The sequence below is a fragment of the Thalia democratica genome, chromosome 3 (genome assembly GCF_965202585.1).
Source record: "Thalia democratica chromosome 3, ktThaDemo2.hap1.1, whole genome shotgun sequence".
In the NCBI taxonomy this organism is placed as follows: domain Eukaryota; kingdom Metazoa; phylum Chordata; class Thaliacea; order Salpida; family Salpidae; genus Thalia; species Thalia democratica.
Window position 1 is genome coordinate 36147652 of NC_139167.1, and position 22694 is coordinate 36170345.

The 22694-nt window shown below is 26.9% G+C and overlaps 1 protein-coding gene across 1 annotated transcript; it reads left to right on the top strand.

Moving 5' to 3' along the window:
- Positions 1–319: 319 nt before the first annotated feature.
- On the top strand, positions 320–11198 carry LOC145832231 (spermatocyte protein spe-26-like). Its single transcript, XM_082939552.1, has 2 exons — positions 320–947; positions 11053–11198. The coding sequence occupies exons 1-2, from the start codon at positions 320–322 to the stop codon at positions 11196–11198; spliced, it is 774 nt and encodes a 257-aa protein (XP_082795678.1).
- The last annotated feature ends 11496 nt before the right edge of the window (positions 11199–22694 follow it).

Genomic DNA, 22694 nt, shown 5'->3' on the forward strand with positions numbered 1-22694 from the left:
GAAGTCTTTGCCGCCGTGGTTGACTGGTTGAAACACAGCTTGAGCGAACGTGGCAAGCATGAGGAATACCTGGTGACAAAAGTTCGATTCTCCGCGCTGTCAGACCACGCTTTAAACTATCTGCTTGAAAAAGTCTCATTGACGTTAAAACGTTGTGCGTACGTCATAAAGGGCGTTATAGAGAAAAGGAAACGCGACCCATGAAACAATAACTTCAACGAGGTATTGTGACCAAAACAAGTTTAACATATTTTTAGTAGGAGGGTTTCCCATAAAAAGATGTGTACTACCAGTTACAGATGTGCATAGTATCAACACAATGAACTTCAATGAGTTAAATGTTCTTCCTAAACTAATCGAAGGGCGATTCAATACCCCGGAAGTTTGTGTGAAAGGTGAAGTTTACGTGCTTGGCGGGGCAGGCGGCCGCGGACGACGAGTGACGACTATTGAAAAATATTCGAACGAAACTTGGAAAACTGTAGCTGAAATGTACGACGATCGCCGTCAGTTTAACGCATGCGCGTTCATCAATGACGTGTACGTAATGGGCGGAAGGCCGAGCAACTTTTGTGTGAAGTTCAACACAAAAAACCGACAGTGGAAGAAAACTGCCGCGCTGACTGCCGCAATCAGGTATCGATGCGCGTGCGTCGTGTTTGAAGGAAGAGTAGTTGTGTCAGGCGGTGAAAACAACGTAAATTTCGACATTTTAAATCAAGCGGTGTTGCGTACCGCGGAGGTATATGATCACTTGAACGACGCGTGGTCAAGCATGACGAGTATGGTGCAAAGAAGGGCCGGACACCGGTTGGTTGTAGTGAGGAACAAACTCTTCGCAGTGGGCGGTGACACGAATTCGACGTGCGAAGCTTTTGACTCTTGCTCTGGCAAATTTGCGCTGATCAAGCGAACCCCGGAATGTTTGCAAACGCGCTTGGACCGAGGTTTGTACGCGTTTTCAGTGGGAAACAGGTTTTATGTGATGAATCAATACTGTTGTGAATCAATGGCGTGCTTTAATGTTGAAACAAACAGATGGTCAGAAGAAAAATGTAAAATTCCAAACGAAATTGCTTTGTATAGTTGTGCTAAAATACCTTTGTTTTAAAAATGTAATTTAAAGTCAAATAAAACGACATTAGTTTAAAACTTGCAGGTTGTTCGGTTTAATTTTTTTCTTTTATTGTATATTAAGGTTTATATATTTGAACATTTATGTACGTAATAAAAGTAACCAGTACAAAAAATAATTTAAAAGAGTATCTATTTAATCAAGTTAAGTCAGTAAACGTATTTTATTTGACTTGTTGTTGAAAAATTACTGCAATTAATTTTATATTTTTATTAAGTTAAAACTAAACTTTTGTTTAAGTCTGATATTTTTTTTTTAATTTGAAGAATATTTATAGAAAATACTATTCTATTTTCTTTGTGATTAAAATTGTATTATAGGATACTGAATTATAGTTAAATACTTAAGTAAGTGAAATAATACTTAGGTGATATGGTTCCTTTTTGTTTGTAGTCTACTTGTAGGTTTAATTTTATTATATGACCTTATAATGTTTAAGATGTTTATAAAGTAAATGTTTTATATTAGTATTTGTTCAAACAAGCCCATTTATTGAGAAGAATTTTTCTGAAGTTTATCGAAAATATACACAGAATAAGCATGTCGGTTTAGGGATTGATAACGGTATAAAGAAAAACATAAATTCACCTTAACTGTGTTTTGTATAATTATTTTTTATATGGTAAGTAGTTATTTCTAAGTGATAAATTTAAAATATATAGTTTTTAATTTTTTTAGACTGAGCTAATGTTTAAATGCAAATAATCTTTTTATGTTTTAATAAAATTTGTTATGTATATAATCTTTAAGTAAATGTGGTTCACAAAAAAAATCAGTCAAAATAAACACGAAAACGTCCTTAGTCGAACCCTTTCGTACATAATTAACATTAGTAATTGGTCGAGGCATAGCTTTACAGGCAATTCAAATAGAGTATATGAGAATAATTGTAATTTTGAGGTTTAATAGACACGAAAACAAAGTTATAGCATCCATAACTCTAAAATATTGTTTTTGTACATAAATTGGACAGACAGATTTAATGGTAAGTTAACAGTTTTAATAAAAACGCTTATAAAACCTGTTATGTAGGAGTTTTTAGCAAAAAAATTACATAAAATAAAAAAATTTAGTTTAAGCAGGTATAGTATATAAACTTACAATAAATAAACAAAAATACAATTAAAGCGTTATTAAAGTTTTTTCAAAAAAAGTTTTATGAAAATAATCGAATGCTGTATTTAATAAAGGAAATAACTTTAAAAATTTCTATCTTCAATCCTTATTGACAACATATATAACAATTCAGATAGTTTCATAATCCGTTCGGCAGTTAAACTTCGTAACAGTTTGTATAGGTAATAAAACTTCCTATGACAATAAACAATTTAAAATGATTTGGTCAGCAGTTATAAAAAAGATAATCTTACAAAGTACAAACTTTTGGTAAAAAAATTATAAATAACTTTTAAAACGTCCTAGGTAGAGGTTTCTTTCAAATAAATTAGAAAAGTAGTTAAAATTTTAAGTTTAGCATGTTTAGTAAAAAAAATTACAATAAATGAACTTTTAGGCTAAAACAACCACAAAAACATTTAAAACGACTTTAAAGTTGTTGTAAAAAAAAATTATTTTAAAAATAAATAAGTCTGTATCGTATGTTTGTTACATTAATTCGTTTTTTATTTTGTTTTTTTGTAATACTAGCAAAATAGATATATAGTTAAAAGTTTTATCATATACTTTTTGAACTTACATTTAGGAATATAACTGCAGTGCAGAAAATTATAAAATTTATAAACACTAAATAAGAAAGCTATATGGCCGAGCGGTTGAGGCGCCACTCCTATATACAGTCGGAACCTTGCATGTGTAGATTCAAAACCCTTCACGACCAATTTTTCAATAATAATTGCTGATCTGCTTGATCACTTTATAGGATCCGATCCGGATCTAGATCTTATTTGTAAATTAAGATCCGGATCCTAAACATTTTATGTTTTATGTAACTTTAATAGAAAAAAAAAACTTGTAAAAATTAAATATAATAATTCTTTTATATAAATATTGTCTTATAGTATATACTCTTTGCTTTTAAAGAACAGTCAATGTTATATTATGTTAAAAAAATGTCTTACTCTCTATATCCTTAAAGATGAAGAGTTTTGTCATAAGCTTCTTAGTTTTTCTAAACTATTTTATAGGATTTTTTCTACTAATGCATGAATCACTTCCTGAAAATATGAGATCATTTTTTAGAAAAACTAAGAAAAAGACAGAATTTTAGTAACTTTATTTTAATTTAGAGGAAATTACAAATAAAAAATAGTTTTCTATAAAACTTTTTATACAAAAGACTTCATGACAAAAATTAATTAACAATTTTTGATTCTGTGAAAATCATCTTATGGTAATTAATTATCTTATGGTATATAATTTTAGCTTTTAATATCTTTTATAAATAATGAGAACTCCAATTAAACAAATGGACTTAATAACTATAATAATCACATTGATATCACTTTCTTAGATTATGCTAACATCAATTTTATTTATGTATGTGCGGTTAACTGTGTCACCATTACTACTGTCAAATATTGTAAGACTTTATTGTTTCAGTCAAAACATTTTATGTTGTGTTTTGCTGTTTAGCATCAATTTATACGGTTGAATGATTTTACCTCATTGAAAAAAGCTATCTTTTGTGCTCAGTAGAGCAAAGGATTTGGTGGCTAAACGCAAAGCCACCCTTAATTTTCAGCTATTTGGACAATTTCATCGGTAATCCGGAAAAAATCTTAAATTTTCAAGAGAATTTTTTCTTTACATTATATCTCAAGACTAATGACCATAAGCAAAATAATAAGTTTTACCACAGGTTTGATTTCTAATACTTTGACTGGACACAACTTATGAAATACAACTATAAAAATAGTATATTATGTTTAGTTATAGTTTAAAAAGTTTTATTTAGTTTGTTAAAATCAGTAAACTGTTTTAACAATAAATTACCAATGTTAACTTGTTTTTGGAATTTTTTGATAAACTTAAAACCTTTTTTAGTATTTATAGCTAGCTAGATTTCTTCTTTATTCAAAAAACGTTTCTTTGACTACTTTAAACAGTAGTTTTTTTCTAATTGGGCTTTGACTATTGATGCAGAGCTCCTTTAAAAGTTTTGACTTTTTTGCATGTTTTTATTCTGATCGCTTTAAGTAATATATATTTTTTTTTTATACATTTTTATCTCTTCAAATGTGTTCTACTTTTTTTTTCTAATTATTTTTATCATTTTAAAATATGCCCAAATCAAGACTTCGAAAAGTTAGTTTTTTATATGTGAGATATCTTAAAAAACAAAAATAGTCAGAAAACAACAATACAGCATATTACAACACATACAAATATAAGTTAAAAAAAAGTTACCTTTTCAACTATAGAGGTCAAAAAATAAATTTTAAGAATTCGAAAAGTATAATTGAAAAAGTAATTGATTTTTTTTAACTAACTTTATTTGTATGCTTTACAATATGTTGTACTGTTGTTTTCTAATTACTTTTATATGTACTTGAAAAATTTTGGTTGTTTCGTGCACCAGGTCCTAGGACAAACTAGTTTGATTGCTTGTACTTTAAGCCTAAGTTTGGTAAGAGACATTGATAAGAATTATTCTTTATTAAATTTATTATTTTAGCTACAAAAAACTGTTTGCTTTTGTTGTGTAAAAAGTACTTTTAATTTCTACTCTTTTTGAAAAGAAAATGATGCTTTAAACTTTAAAATTATCAAAATATTAGATTTTTGTTTGTTTGTTATAACTATTTAGACAAACAATTAAAAATATTTTTTAGATGTTTTTCAATCATGAAAAACTTTCTGCTGCCAAAAAATAAATATGAAAAACTTAATGGAGCTTTAAAATGTAACAACTTACTTTACTTGTCATTTGCAGTTAATAAAATGCATGTTTGAAACAGACTAATTGTGGGTAATGTAAGTGTTAGTAAACATAAAAAAGACCTTCAAGTAAATTAAAACTTTGTTGAATTTCTTTTATAGGAATACCTCAAACTAAAACAATATTCGAACTTTTGTGCTAAACAATAAATCTTGCAGATTAACCAGTTATAACAAAGCTAAAAAAACAAAGCAAATTGTTAAAGTTTTACTAACAAAAAACAGAGAAAATTGCTTCCGCTCCATACTTTTAATCATTGCAATTATCCACCGAACATCGGCATTAAGTTTTATTTTAGCATAACTCAATGTTGTCCTGCTGCTCAAGATGCTCAATTACTTTTTAGTGTCGCTTTTTATGCCAAATACTTCACATTTTGATACATTTGATTAAAAGCGATATCGTAAACTTTAAATTTGGCCGCATCTTGCCACTTAGCCAGTTTGTTTTTGTTTCCATAGTAACGAGCTTGTAGTCAACTGCCAAGCATGTACGCTTACAGTGGCACCCATACATTGAAACATTCCCAAAGGTTATTTGTGTCAAATTAAAATCTAAAAACAACTGCTCGCCGATAAATAATAACATTAACTTAATTGCTACAACTACTAGCTGCTTTTATTATTATTTTTATCGGCTACTAAAAATATTAAACAAGCTGCTTTAAAGTTAGCACTGTATCATTTAATAGATAGATATTTTTTAAAGGAATTCAAAATAAGCAGTTTACATATATTTTTCAATTTATATGCTAATTCAAGTATTTTAAACCGACCAATATAAATTTTTATCAGGTCATAGTAAAAATAATAATACTTTCTTTAAAAAAACTCATACCTGCATGAATGTCTTTGAATAAGCTGTTCAACTTTCTTATAATAAAATTTTGCCTTCTTTTTTTTAAATATTTACTTTACTTTCCTGCATACGTTTCAAATGTTTCAAAACTATTAATTTTTTTATTTGGTATGTTTTCTTCCCGACTAGTTTTAGTTAAAAAATAAACCAGTTGTTAAACTCAAAATTTTCTTTATGAAGAAAAATAATAGTATCATAGCTACAGTCATTACAAGCTTTTTGAAAGTTACAAAATCGAAGGTATCAAAAATAGCTTTTTATACTTAAATTAAAAAAAAATATATTATTAATTAAGAAAGATGAATTTTTAATCGGATAGTTAATCATATTTTATGGTTTTCAAAAAATAATTTTAAAGATTAAATTTTTGGTAAGGTTTAAAAAAAACTTCTGTTTGTATAAATTCTTTTGAGCCTAGTTAAGATAAATAAGATATTTTTTTCTTAAAGCTACCTTCTTTTAAAAAATGTATTACATTTATTAGTTTATAAATCTAATTACGTACATTTTGTGGAAAATAATAAAATTTTAGTTAATTTGCTTGTTTCTTGTTTATCTACATATTTATTTCATATACTATACAAAGTACATTATATATCGTATTTCAACTATTCAGACTTCGAAAAACAGTACAAAAAAGGTACGGTAAAATATGTATAAGTTTTATATATAACTGTGTATAACTTTCTTTAGATTGTATAACTTTTTTAGCTATTAGCATTATTCATTGAGAATTTAAGACTTAGACCTTTTCTATTTTAATATACAACTATCATAAAGTGCTAATGCATTAACACATTATTATTTTCACTCCTTACACAATTTTCATAGAAATTTGCTGAAATGTTGTTTCTTGCATCTTCTTCCGGCTTGTGACGTCACATTGACAAGAAAGTTGTGTTCTTTTGTCTTAAATTTGTGATTATGAAAATACTTGTTTGTACAATCGTGTCAAGTGGTAGTTTGTTGATTTTATTTCACCTCCCTTGCCCTTGGACCTTCAACCACGAATGAACCGTCTGAAAGTTTTCTTAACAAAATTCTGTTCATCGTACAAAGTAAATTGTGTACTAAACTGTGAAAACACTTTTTAAAATGACAAAAACAGACAGGATTGCGTGAATCTGGTATACAAGTTTATTAAAATAAGCTACTGATAACAGTTTAATACTTCTTTAGTATTTTTTATCGTAAAATAATAGTTTTTTATTTCAAGTTTTCTAATTTTACAAAAATTGTAACGCATGTAAAACTGTTTTAAAATTTATTTTTGTGAAAACAATCGGTGATAAAAGTGTTTGCTAAAATTTTAGTAAATTAAAGTTTTGTTTAACTAAAGAATTTGTTATTTACTTATATTTTATTAATTATAATAATAAAGAGTTTAAAAGTAATTTTTAAACTTTTGTTAAAACTAAAACCGAAATTTTTTATATCTATTATGTGCATACTTTTTATATGAATTATACTTTAACTATTTCATTAAAACTTAAGTCATGTTTTTTAAGCTACTAAAGTAAATTTATTTCAAAGCTAAGAACAGTTTGAAAGCATTAATTAGATTAAGTTTACAACTTGTGTTAGAGTTATGATAAGAGTTAAGTAGATATTATTTTAGGTTAATTGTATACAGCTTTTTTAGTATTGTACCGGACAAGACGCTAAAAGGTATACGTGGTGTGCGAGTCGATAACCGAAAGGTTCTTCGTGCACCAGGTCCTAGTTCAAAATATTTTTAGCGTCACTTATTTGTCGTTCAATCAACTATATAAATATGTATGTTAATACTAATTAACAACTTATATAACTTTAATTGATATCAAATGAGTGTTTTGACAACTTGTATTGTAGTGGAATTCCAGTTTCACTGCTGTTAAAAAACAGTCAACCAGAATGCTAGTTTACATTTTTAAGGTATAGCTATATATAAAAAAAAATGTGGGACCACAGACAGTTAAGGGGAAGATTCGAGTTAAGACCTTTCAGATGGAGTTCCAGAGTTAAACCGAATTACTATCTTTATTGCTTATTGTTTGGTTCCTTTTCTAACAATGTTTATAACTTTTATAATTGATTTTTTGATTTAAATTCTGAGTGGTTAATTTTCAAATTAATTTTACGTTCTTAAACTATACTCCTGTTAGATTTATTTCTTGTTTAAAAGTTTTGACCACATATAAAGTGTTTTCTAAAATATACGATTCTTTATATAGCATTAGTATTGGTGTATTTATTCATACAGAATATGACATTTTTTTGTTTAATTAATTAGTAAAAGTAGTTTTATATAGAGTAGCCATAAGTGTTATTTAATATCAGTATTAGTTAGGTAATTGTTATTGTTTCTTTATTATGGCTTGTTTATAGTGTGGTTTCTAAATATATTATAACCATACAAGCTATTAATTTAGATAACTTAAAATCCATCCTTGTAGGTTATATTCTGTCTTCATATGATAACATAATATGGTAAAAAACAAAAGTAAAATAATCATAGTTGAAATTAATGTTTAAAACAAATGGTTATTATAGATTTTTTACAACCTAATTCACAAAACGTTTTGTTTATAAACTCTACTTTTCGTCCCCTTCAGCGGGCTGCGCTTTTGCTTTAGCTACAAATTTAAAGCATTTAATCAAGATTTTCGTATCAGCTGCGTAATAGAATTCAATTGTGACACATTTGGTCTAAAATATACTGCCCTGTTGTGAGCAAACTAAATAAAGTTTTGGTAAAAAAACTAATTGATTTTGGTTGAAATAGTTGTACTTGTCCTATATAGAAACAAGCAAATTAAATTTAAGGATAGTTAACTGAAAAATTTCTCTTATTTTGATACCAATTATAAGCACTCTATGAATAATGTAGATCCTCTATGTTTTTACTTAAATTTATTATAAGAAATGAATTAAAAGAAAAGTATATGACTTAATATAAAAACTTGAACTTAACGTATATTGTTTCATAAAGTTTTATAAAGTATAAAAGCTGTTTTTTTTATCTTTTTTCTTGTGAATTAACATCTTTTTTGTTTATTTTAAAAACAATCAACTAAAAAAGTCTACTTTAGCAAAACTTAACATATTTTAGTATTTACTTTTTCTTGTTATACAGTATATTTATAAGTTATTAGTAAAATTTGTACAATATTTCTAAATTCGCTTGAAAGATTTTAGTTAAAGAAAACTATGTTTAGAACAAAGTTGTTAAATAACTAAACGTTTACTAAAAACAAGAACAAATTAGCTTTGGTTCAGCTGACTGCTATTAACTATCAAAACATAAACTTATTTCGAAAGACTGTAACTTTTTTTTTGTCTAAATACTTAAACAAAGCTCGACAATCGAGTAAAGCTCTTGACTCGACTATGACGTGACGGCTGCACAATTTCTAAACTTTGCATTGTTACGTCATACAACGGGGGTAAAGAAAGTTTGGCGCCAACGGCTGATAACAGCTCTTCTTGATCGACATCTTTATGCTTTTTATTCTACTTCAGCATCAGTCTTCGGAGCAGCACGGCAGCAGATTCTTGCTCGAGATAAGAAATTCTAAAATATCCAATGTGGGTGGCAATAATGGGCGTTTAAGGATTAACTTTATTGAGTTTAGGTTTTTTTATAGTTCTTAATCTCAATGAGGAAACAAAATTGCAGACTGCAATTATGAAGCATTTATGTTGTATATTTGCTAAGAACAACTAAGTAATTACTTGAAATATTTATCTAAACCAATATTTTTGGTTTTATTTGGGTCTACAAGTGTAGGTCGGTCAATAAATAAAATTATTTTAGGCTTATTTTGTTAAAACTAAAACAACAACAATATAGTTTAAATTGCATAATCAATAAATTTTATTTATAAACGGTTAACAAATATTATTTAGAAAAATTTAGCATGTTTTCAAACTTATGTACAATATTAGTTTTTTAATAAAACAAAGTTACAAATGTTTGAAATCTTATAACACAAATTTACTGATTTTTATTTATGTATGCATTTAGTTAAAGTCATTATGTTATATATAACTTTTGCTAAACAAATTTAAATTCCCTAAAACGACCTTTAAAGTTCGAAAGTTTACCTTATCTAAATTTAAAGTCATATGTAAAACTACTAATAAGTTTTTCATCATGCAATTTTTAATTAATGTATGTAAAAAACATATTCGGTATGTATCTGTAGCTGTAACAGTCATTGCCAAACAAATCGTTTCTAAAAGCTCGTCAATAAAAAAGTATGAATTTTTTTGCTAAAATAATAAATAACTATACTTTTTGAACTACAATTTCTAATATTCAAATTAAACATGGAGTTTAGTTAGCATTCGGAAAAACTTAAATAAACTATTTCATACTCTACTTTGAAATAAACTTATTACTAAATCTATTTTATTTAACTTACTAAATTAACTTATATAACTTAATAGTTTTATTTATTTATTTTCACTACTATCGATTAAGGTACTAAAAATATGCCAAAATCATAAACAAAATATTTTTTTTTGTCTCCCGAAGTTACAAACATTCGGCAAATTATACCCTCAAAAATATTCAAAAAAAAAATTAGTTTCCATTACAGTCTTTTCCGCATTAGAGGTTTATTTTTACTCGTCTTTACGAATGCTATCTGCACTGACAGCAAAATAAAAAGTATTAAAAATAATAAAATATCTCGTTTTGATGGCAGTTTATCGTGAAAGTATAACAGTATCAAGTTTCTAATCGAAAGTTTACAGAAACTGTCAACTAGAGCATCTGTTGTGATATCAATCATGTGAGATATTTTTTTTTGCTTATTCTATAATATAAAACATTAAAATTACCAGCTGTCACTACAAAGGTAAACTTTTAAAACGTATTTGACCGCATAATTTTTTTTCTCGCTATTCGTTTTCAAGTCTTTCAAAGTACAAATGGTTTATTTGTTGCCCAATTTCGGCAAATCGTAAATCACGTTTTGTGTGAAACCTGTTCATTAAATTTCCGTTTGCAAAGTTGTCACTTTTTAAACTTATTTCATAAACCAAATAAATCATCAATCATTTTTTTCAGTAGTTCAATTACAATCTCTTAGTCTCATACACAAACACATCAACAGATAATTTGACGAAAGTTATTCACGCTCGCGGTTTATCTTATCGCTTGCTGATGGCTCAGCTTTTCTGACGAGGCACGATCAGCAGTCACGAAGTTTAGAAGATCAACTGTGGAGAAGCGACAGCTACTTAGAAGCTGAAATAAACTGCTCTGTGGCTGTCAGCGAAATAAGCGACATAAACGAGGCTTTCTCTCAACAACTGTGAAGTTTTAGAATTGTATTTTAAGTGTCAGTTACTTAAAAAAAGCTTTGTAAGATAGTTTAAATGTAACAACGGAGTGATTTTATGTTTTGAGAAAAGTTAAAGCCAATTGACTTCATAAAAATGTGAACTTTATAGTTTATTACTCAGCAAAGCACTTATACTTTAATGGAGTCTTTGATAGATAAAGATACACTCTAGTTTTAAATGCTTGGAAATAAGCATGAATAAAAATAGCCTTTTGTTTTTATCCAATTTACTAAAAGGAGAATTGGAGAGATTAAAAAGCTAACAGTTTGCTATTCTAGATTTTTAAAGAAAAAACAGGCGAAAATCTAACAAAGCCGAAGCCTGGAATCATGAGCCAAGCTTAGTTAACAAAAATATTAATTTGTACTACTACGGATCATCAGACCATAAGCCCTAGCTAGACTGAGACCCAGGTTTCGTTTTCATTTTTTTTGTGTTTTGTATAACATTAAACAAGTTGAAGTAAAATAATTTAAACAGAACACTAAATAAACGTGCTACAGTTCTTTTTAAAAAATATGTAAAGAAAACACAAAGTTTTGAGGTATAGCGCAAACAAAACATATTTACTTTATCTAAAACTAATTATCAAAATAACTCTGCAACTAGGTATTAAAAAATAACAATGACGATTTCAAATACAGGTATACTTTCAAGTTATAAGTTAGGCAGCCAGCGAGACTCTTTTGTACAAACACGAACCAACATTTCTATTGTTGGTATCTCACGTGGAATGTACCATCTTTACAGCGCGGCTACTGATACAACCACACTGCTTATCTTTTGTTTGATTGAAAAAAATCCTTTTGTGAAAGTTTTGTGTTTTTTTTTTCTGTTGATTTGGAACAAGTTTTTCGGCCTTATAAAAATTGTGAAGAGCTTTTTCTATTTCTGTTTTTTTAGCACCAATTTATTAATAAATTTTGATTTTTCTTAATCTTTACTAAACTTTAAAGTAAGTTCATTATACAACGCACACAATTTATGTGATAGTGTATGTTTTTTAAGTTAAACTGATTTAAAATAAGTCAATTAACTTAAACTGCATAGAGAAATTTACTATAACTTTTAATAATTTGAAAAGTTGCTGTATTTAAGATAACTAATACTATTAACACATACTTTTGACAAACCTTTTGACAAATTCAATACAAGTTTGCCTCTTTTAAATAAACTTGACAGCTTTTGTCAAAAATTCAAATTTATTGATTTTAGTTACTCATTTTTTTCTGTCAAGTTTAAAAATACTGAAAACTATTTAAACTTTTTGTTGAGGGACGAAGAAAATCCTTTTTTAGTAAATATAATATTTAAATTGTTTTTTTGTGATTTATCTATAATTAGAAAATATCTGTGTTTTAATATTTTAAGTTAATAATAAAAGATGCGTTTTAAATATATATCAAATAAAACAAATAAGGATACAGACCTTAGTTTTTAAAAACTAGTTTTGTGCTTGTAAGAGTAATTGTATTGTTAGTTGTTAAAGTAATCAACTTAAAATTATGATTTATCTTAATTAAATAAATTTAAGACTAAGTAATGAAACAAAAAAAAAAAAAACAAAAAGTATAAAACACATTTTTTTGTTAATATATTGTATATAAATTTGAGAAATAACTAATAGTTTTAGAGACCTTAAAAATACATTTTAAAACACAATTTCAAAATCATATTAAAAACCATTAATTTTTATTTTGTACAAATACTGTATTGGAATATGCAATTAAAACGCTGTATAAATATTACATTATGTACTTATATTTTCTTACGCAGACAAGTAATGTCGCCATCAACTTAAATATTGATTCAAAAATAGATAAGATTCATGAAGACGCCATCACAGCCCCATCAGATTATTTACGACCCCAACTCTCTTCCCCTATACACTTATTTTCGCACACAGCCCTCTTAAACATCATAGTTTACAATGATAAATTCGGAAATCAACATGTTCCCTATTAAAACGGATGTTTTTATTGTGTTTTTAAACGTGCGTAAAAATTTGCAGTAATATAAATAATCTTGTAAATCAAAAACTTCTAAGTAGTTTTTAGATAATGCAACTTTTGCTTGTTGTGGTTGACAATAAAGATAAGTCAAATAATTAAGGTATAAACCAATGTTTTATATAATAGTGTTTTTTTACTTTACTAACTGCACAAAAATGTTGTACTTTTAGGCATCTAATACAATTTCAAAACAAATAAATGTAATAAAAACGAACAAGTAGATTTTTTAAAGCTTTTTTTATAAAAATATTTATATCAATAAAATTATGTGTTATATTCTTAAATGGTGAAATTTCATTCAATAAATAAAGAACCAGTAAGAATTAATTTTAATAAAATCACATTGTAATAAAATAGTTAAAAGTTTTACAAGTGTAAACTTTCTTGTTTAAAACAAAACAAGTTTGCACAGCACTAAAGTAAAAGTGTATTTATTCAATCCAGCTGTTATTTTTAGTTATTAGTGAACCAGTGAAAGCAGAAAACGTATGCCAACAAAAAATATATTAAAAACATACAACAGCACGTTGTTATGAAGAAATCTAGTTTCTGTGTTATTAAGGCCAGCTCCGTTTTAATATGGCAAGTAATTTAGTTTTTAAATATTTTTTGCTTACGCATTTAGATAAATTGAATAAACGCATTTGTATCAGACTTTTCGTTTCTTTTTTTTTAAATGCAAGTATATAGTAATGAGTTTTTATAAATGTATAAAAATTCTTACTCATAACCTGTATAACTGGTGTAGCAAATATTTGATATTTTTATGTTGTTTTATCAAAAATTAACTATTAACAAGAAGTTTTGTAATATGTTTTTGTAACATATTTGTCATAAAAACGTTTAATAAATGTATTTTGCAAATAAGCATGTAAATAATGAGTATTGTAGTAAGTAGAATATATATTAAAGACTATTAGTGATAGAAGTTTTTCTAAAACTCTAATATAAAATAACTTGTCGTAAAGTAGTTGATTTACAAAAACTACTTTACAAACTCTAACTCTTCATACTGTTTGACAACGTTGGAATTTAAACATAAGTCGTTTAAACGTTATACTTCAGTTACAATAACATTATTATAATGAGCTTTCTGTTACAAAGGTATTATTAATATGATAATAAACTTAAGCTGGTTTTACAAAAAATTGCAGGTTATTGTAAAGCTAATTTAAGTATCCCATTCTTAATTATTTTTGTCTCAAGTAAAATTTAAACATTTTTTGTTTATTTTATATTTTATAACCATGTTTTATGAATTGTCAAAACGCTATATTTTTATTTATTTATTAAGTGATTTTATTAAACGTTATTGTTTGTAGGTCAAACGTTTTCTTCTTTTATCAAAATACATATAAGTTTTGTTTTTTGTTTACAATAAACATATCAATTTAGAAAAAACTCTAATTTTTTTGCAATTAAAATAAACTGTTTTTAAATGGCTTATAGTTAAAGTCAATTGAAAATAGTTCATACTATTTCTTTATACAAATTCTGATTTTGTAGGAGGTTTTTCAATCAAATTAGATAGTTTTTTTAAGAACTTTCTTAAAATTTCATAAATTATTTTACGTTTTACTTTTGTGAGAAGATTCTTGATGTCTGTATTCTATATCTGTTAACGCTATGTGATATTAAACAGAAGTTTTATGAAATGCAAATAAATTTTAACTTAGTATGCTTGATTTGTTGTCAAATGTTTAAATATAAGCAAGATTGAATCTGTTGTTTTTGGCTGTGATTTATTTTTCAAAAAATATACAATTTTTTTAATGCTTTTGTAATGTTAATATAAAAGTACATAGTTATACATCTAAAGAAGTTATAAAGTTTCAAAGTTAATTGTAATTAAAAAAAACTTACAGCTAACTTAGATAATGAATTCTTAATATTTTTTGTTAACTAAGAGATGTGATTTTTTATATTAAATCAACAACATCAATATTTGTCCAATAATTAAAAAGTTTTAAGCTTAAAATGTAGAAAAAATATAAAAGTAATCATTCGAAATCAATAGTAACTTAAAAACTTAACGACATTGCTTCATATCTAAAGCTTGGTTAAAATAAAAACCCGGTTTAAGGCCTAAAAATGTAAAATTCAAGTATTTACGGTTTAAAATAACCTGGTTTTTATATGCACGGTAAAGACTTGTTTGCGATGTTAAAGTGGCTTATTAGTTTTTCATGACAAAAAAAAAATATATTAATCAAAATTACTTGATATTTTTCAAGTGAAAATATAGAATATTAAACTTCTATAATAGCAGTAAGTACTTTTAAACTTTTAATTTAAGGTTACGTAGTGCTGAAGATAAAGAATTTATGTCATTTTTGTTACTTTAAGTAAAATATAACTTTCTACAATGTTTAATTTTATTTTACAAAAAGCTGATTAATAAAATTTTGTGCTTATAAAACTTTTGCATTAAAGTATTATCAAGCAGAAAAGTATATATCCTAAAACTTTTGTCAAAACTTTATAAATTACTAAAGACTAAGCAAAAAAAGTATGAATTTTTATTATAGAAAATATCTGACACATTAAAAACACATAACTGTTAATTTGTATATGAGTAAGAAAATATCAAAAATATCGACTACGGATTCCAATCTCGATATATATATATATATATACGTTATAAAGATGAGTAATAAACGTCACAATGAAGCCATGAAACATTCATGTCATTTACGTTTACCAGGAGCATGCTACAAGCGAGCAAGAGAAAACTCAATACACCGAAAATACTCATTTTTGTCACAACTCTTCACACCTAGCATGTAGGTTTGGAAAGCGATACATCGGTTTTGACTTTATAACATACTTTTGTGTTTTTAAATTCAATACTTGAACATTTTTTGTTTTTACATACATTTTACGATACTTAAGCAGCTGAAATAATTAACGTAAAATTTAACTTTTAGTGGACAGCTTATTATTATTTTTTTAAAAGTGATAATTATAAACTAGCTTAAGTAGATTAAATTAAATAGCAACAATATTTTTAAGATCTTTTAAAGTTAAAAAATAATAAAATAACTTTTATTATTTGTTTGTTATTGTAAGCTCTTTCAGATTTTTAATATAAAAGTTTACAGCAAGCACAGCAACTTTCTTTTTACAAAAAAAATCAATTTAAATGACTGTAGTTATGACAAGCATTCATTTACGCGTTGGTAACCTTTTTACTTTTGCAAAAAATATTTTTTTTACAATAACAAACAAACACAGAAAAAAAAAAAGTTACCCAACCAGAATAACTATTTAAAACAGTTTTTTTTAAAACTTATTAAAACGATGTGAGGCGACAAAGAGTTGCAAGAGAAGTAGGGACAGAAAAAATTATTCGATGTGATGAATAGGTGTGCAAGTTTTCAAATGTTTCTGTTGTGTTCAGGTGTCTATTCGAAACGCATCAGGCGAAATATAAAGAAGTAGAAGTGAGAATTTTTTTAACTAAAAACAAAATTTAGTTGATTTAAGGCTGTTTTAAAATATTTTTGTTTTGTTAGAAGTATAAGATTTTCAGAGTAATACACTTTTAAGTTAGATCTTTCAACTAAACATAACCGAAAATGTGCAACGTTTAATTATTATTCTAAACATCTTTACATTAAGGTCAGTTGCTGTGATTGTTTATTCAACTAATGAAAGTTTGAACTTGTGTTTAATATTGATGAGCTTGATGGGAAATTTTATAAGCAGGTGCTTTAACTTTTACCAAACTCCCATGGTTGCCGTTCTAACAAACAAAGGTCGGATGATTTTTTTGACATTTTTGCAAAATAAAATAGCACTCAAGAGGGTTAGGTGTTCCTTCAGAATTTGTTGCGTAGTTACGACTTATAATAGCAGAAAGGGGGTCCATTCAAATATTGAAATATCACGTAAAAATATAACGATATATAAAGTATTGATTGCAAAATCTTTCATAGTGCAACTGAACCTCGCACAGCTGGTTCGAGGTTCATCTTTCAAGTTTTTCAAGGGTTCACATGATACTTTCGCAGCTGTGGTTTGGTTTAACGCGTCAAAAGACATAAAGTTTAAAACTTAGTATTTAGGTACTTTATTAAATCTGACTGAATTTTTTAAAATCTTAATTGGAAGTTTTTGAAGCTTTGGTTTAGTTCAACACCTCACTTGACAGAAAGTTAAAATTTCGGCGTATTGATATTATTGATTTCCACACAAATGGAATGACAACACGACTCATACTGCCCGTTGCAGTTTTTTTATTGTGAACAAGGCGCTAAACTATTTTTTTCAGTCAGCATCAAAACAGAAGTTAATTGAACAACTTTAAGAATAAGATACAAGTTAGAACTGATATCATGAGTAATAACTTAATTAAAAAATTATAGAAAACAAAACATTACAAAAACTACGAAGAAGTAATGCTTAGATTAATGCCTTGTAAAATTTAACAAATCATTTATTAATTTCAACAGAATTTAAAAAACTAGTAATTTTTACACGAATTCAACTACGCCGTAGTTTTGTGGTAAACGTTTAATTTTAATATAGTTAACATCTTTTTGATTGGAAAATATAGAAGGTATTAGATAAGTAACTAAACAGCAACTGTTTAAACTTTGGTAAAATTTAATTAATGAGTATTAATTGCTATGAAACTTTAGCACGACATTTGCAATGTCAGTCTACGTATTTAAACAGATTTTTTTTACTAATGTGAAAAAAATTATATTTAAAACTTCATGTTTTTAACACCTAAGCTTAGTTGCATTGTTTTTGAAATCTGAAAAATGAATTGGTATAAACTTTTTATGACTATATAACTTGTGAACAAGTATAATTAAATCAATCACGTTTTTATCTTAGTGTTAGATCTTATAGTTTTTTATTACTATTTTTTTACTAAATTAGTTAATAACAAAGTTTAAATTATAATCACTACTGTGTATGCAACTTATTGTTTTTAAAATGTTCTTGTTAAACAAAATGTTAACTTTTTGTAAAAGAAATAAAAACAAAATTTATGTATATAAGTTATATGTATGCAATATGTCTGTTTTGATATTTTTGAATATGATTTTAGAAAGCAATTAAGCAGAAAAGTTTAATGACAAGTCACATTGAAAGCATGTGTTTTTTTTTTGTTTTTAGATAAAAGCTTTGTAACAAAAGTGTTCGAGATAAAAACAAAAAGTTGGTTTTGGTGATGAGTTGGCAGGTTCACGTGCAAATCGGACATTTTAGTCACTTTTTACGCGTGTTTTCACCTGAATTTCACTCAACATTCGAAATGACCAGCAACCATCAATCAATCTGTGACATCATAGTAACACCAAACATGCAACGCGACACTGTTACGTCATAGAGAGCGCGGTACATCCGTTTTGGAACTAGCATGTGCTGATTTTTATTTCCGTCTGAAAACTTAAGCCACTTTTTGCTATTGATTGTCTTTGTTAGGCCGTGATTTAATAGACATTTTGGAAGTGAAGTTAGTCAGCATTCGTGTCTAGAAACGAGTTACCTGTCTCGATTTAAATTGTATTATTTCTACGCTGCTTCTATTAAGTAGATTGATGTATTATGTTTTATATACACTTTTTTAATTAAGTTCAACTTTCCTCTTTAAACTATGCTAATAATTTCAAACTTATGAATTTAGCCTTAGATCATATAAACTTGTTTTTATTAACTATTAATCTTACTATTTAATTAGAAGTTTACATTTAGTTTACAGCTTAATTTTATTTTTGAGCAAAATATAATCCATTAACAACTTTACGAGGGTTATTTTACATATTCCTTTGTCTGTTCACTTAAAATAACTTTCTAAACAAGTAAAATGTTTATTAAAACGACAGCACGTTTCTAAAAATACCTTCTGGAGTAGTTTGAATACATAAACTTACATTTTGTGTTGCTGTCAATCAGTTTGTAAACGTAACTACGCGATAGAGTATTTATATTGCTGCCCCCCGAAATTTCAATGCAACTTGCTGTCAAGCGACCGGTTGCTAACAGCAACGCGTTTCTATGCAACATTCACGCGTGAGCGATCACAGTAAGGCGCTACTGTTAAGCTTGAATCAAACTTCGAAAGTATTTTATTTTGACCCTAATCTGGTTGGGACTTAAAATAAAGCTTCTGTGTTTTTGCGACCTGATGAATGCAAACTAAATAAACGTAAATTTTTTAATTATTTTCCTACAGCAAATGTAACCGTAATACCCAAAACAGAAGCTAACAAGTAATTCGTTCAAAAAAATTACGCTTGCGTTAATTTAGTCAAACGTGATAAAATGAATGTGTAAAAATTACATTTTTGATTGCTGATTCCATTGATTCAACAGGAAAAGGGAATTAATTCTAATTAATAAACTCAATAAAAATTATCAGAGTTGTAGTGAATCTCTCTTGTATGTGAAGATTGCATTAATGAGTGTTTGTTGTAAACTTAATTGGTTATGTTGTGTTAATTCGCGTGTCAGTCTTTTTGGATTTGTTGTATTTGATTAGATGAAGTTGTTACTAAATGCATACTGAGCAGTTAAGATTTATTTTTATTTCTATTATCACGTTTAATTTTTATAATGAATTTTCGTGACTAAGTTCTTAAAATTAGGCAAAACACAGTTGTTGACATGTTTTTTTTATTGCATATAATATGTAATAAAAGCTTTAATACAAAACTTTGTTTAAAAGTAGCAATGATTGAGATAACATGAACATACCGCAAGTAGATGAATTACCATATGAAATATTAATTGCTAGATATATTGAAAACATGTAATTCTTGTACTAATGTTTGTTAGTAGGTTTAAAGAAATGTGTTTGACACGTTTAACTCAAACAGCTTGTACATTTCAAAAAAAAAAGGTAAAGTAAAACACTGTTGACAAAAGTATTCTTTGTCTTTTTGCTAGATTTTAGTTTATTTCTAAAATGACAAATTAAGCTTAAATCTTTAAAACTCAAAACACTCTGATTGAAATGTACTTAAATGCGTAACATTTTTAATGTCAAATATTAACAATGCGTTTGCTTCTTAAACTTGGTTGTTCCGTGAAAAAAATTTAACATTTATTTTCTACAAAAATGACTTCATTTATAAACAGGCGTTTTCTGGTACGGCCTATATAAGCATAACAACTATTTTTTTACAACTTCTTACAAATTCACTTACAAATTTGCTGCAGATTTTAATAAATGTTAGTTTAACCATTAAGGTGGCAATAAACTTGGATGATGTTTACGCAGAAGCAACTTTTCTACAACTTGTCTTAAAATGACAGCTACAATTTAAAAATTTTCTTAATAGCAATTCAAACAAAACACTTTTGTGCGCCCCTCGTCAAAACAAAAGTTTACTTTTGCTTGTTTTGCATTATGTCCTGATTAATCTTGAAACATTTTAGTGGCGTATTATATCAGCTATTTGGTAAAATATTGTGCATTAAGACGGAAAAAGGGGAAACAAAAAGCTTTCAAAGCTTCAATATTTTATTTTGGTTGTATAATTAATAACAGTTGTTCTGAGTAAAACACAGGTAGCTTTGACATTGATGAGCAATAAAGATAATGGAAAACAAACGAGATTCTTTTATTTTTGTTAGTTAATATGAATAACGTAGAATTTTTTGTGTATCTTGATGCTTGGGTGTTAATGATATGACACAATTACGAACCTCAAAAGCTTCTTTTGCAAGTTCATTTTATCAAAAATATTACGTCATAATAATTGACGTTAAAAGCATGTCGCACGTGAAAGGTGGTAAGCATTCTGTTACAAGTTAGCATGTTTGATAATTAGTACATTATTGATTTTTATTCAAGAATTTATTAAACTGTTTAATAGAACAAAAAGTTGTTTAAACTGGTTAAAATAATAAAGTTGAAATAAAAACAAATTATACATTAAACTTCCTTTATTGTACCAACATATGTTTCTGTGTGTTAATGAATTAACACACTTCAAATGGGTTTTTAATGGAAAATGTTATTCTTTTCATTAAAAATTAATATATGTGTGTGAAAATTCGTTAACAAACAAAAACATATGGTTGTACAATAAATGAAGATTGCTGTATAATTTGTTTTTATTTATATTCCGGTGAACTTGTTTCACTAGGATCTTTTGCTAACAAACACTTAAATCTATATTTTGAATAGTTAAAGTTGAAATAGTCACAAGTCGCATCAAGTAGTTTTACTTTTATTTGCTCAATATAGTTGTAATGACAATGTTTAACCGCCCAATGTTTAAACTGTCTCATGTTCAGGTAACAATTTTGTTATAAAACATGTCAAGTTGTTTATCTCTTCACATTACTTACCTTTTTCAAAACTTTTTGTTGTTTTTGAACTGTGGCGCCGGTTACAAATCCCATTACAAGAAAAAATACTTCCCTTGAACATTGAGAAAATGGTGGGTGATATGAGAAGTTTCGAGGGCTCACAAAGGCACCAAGATTTTAAAATTGTTAAGACGCATGCGACAAGTACTTGAGAATGAAACTTTATGCTCAGAAATGTTTGGGTTGTGTTAAATATTCTGTTTACATCATTGTGTTTTTTTTACAAATTTAAAGCTTAAATAAAAATGTTCGTAAAACTGCAAGATTAAACTTTTTACCTGTATTTAGTAAGTTAAGCTAGTTTTAATTCTTATTTGAAGTAGACTTATAAGTGTTTATGGATAACTCAGACTTCTTTTTTGGATGGATATAAGTATAAACAATCTTAACTAAATTACACATAACGGGTTTATAAAAACATTGGTATTTAATTATGTAACCTTAGGTTTATGTTCAAGTCTTAAAAATAATAAAAGTAGTTTAGATTTAACTAAGTTTTTCATAACAACACAAAAAGTACTGATTACATTTTATTCCTCTTCCTTGAAAAAAAAAATTTACAAACTTTTAAGTTTAAAACTTCAAATCATTAATTTTATTTGTTTGCATACAAACACTAAACTGGAAGTGTAAAACGTGCATTTTTTCATACTATAAAATACAGATAAATTAAATTAACTCAATTTGCTCTTTATTGAACTTTAGACTGCTTACACAAAAGTGACAATTCCAAAAAGCGTATATATTACACATAATGGTTTTAATTTTAAGATATCAGGTAAAGACAGTTATTTAGAAAAAGCAGTAAGTAGTAAATAGTTTATTTAAAAGCTGAAGTTTAAAAAACTACAGACGGATACAATTTTTCAGCATGCATCAGTAAAATTACTGCAAAAAGACTTGAAATTTTCTTTTATAATGCTTAAGAAGTAAACCCTTGGCTGCTTAACAAAGAAGTTTTTGGAGCTAATGATTGAAAGATGACTTTTAAAACTAGAGAAAATCGAATTTTACCGAAAGCCAACTTGAATTTGTAGCGTGTAGATTAACGTGAATTAACTTATTTCTTGTGTACAAATATAAACCTCAGTAAAATCTTGTGTACGACATCTTAGATTTTAAA

What these genes read in the sequence shown, in the direction of transcription:
- LOC145832231 (XM_082939552.1), top strand. Translation starts at nt 320, where the DNA reads ATGAACTTCAATGAGTTAAATGTTCTTCCTAAACTAATCGAAGGGCGA. An exon ending in GCAAACGCGCTTGGACCGAG is followed by an intron (nt 948 to 11,052) that starts GTTTGTACGCGT and finishes CTGATGGCTCAG; the next exon opens with CTTTTCTGACGAGGCACGAT.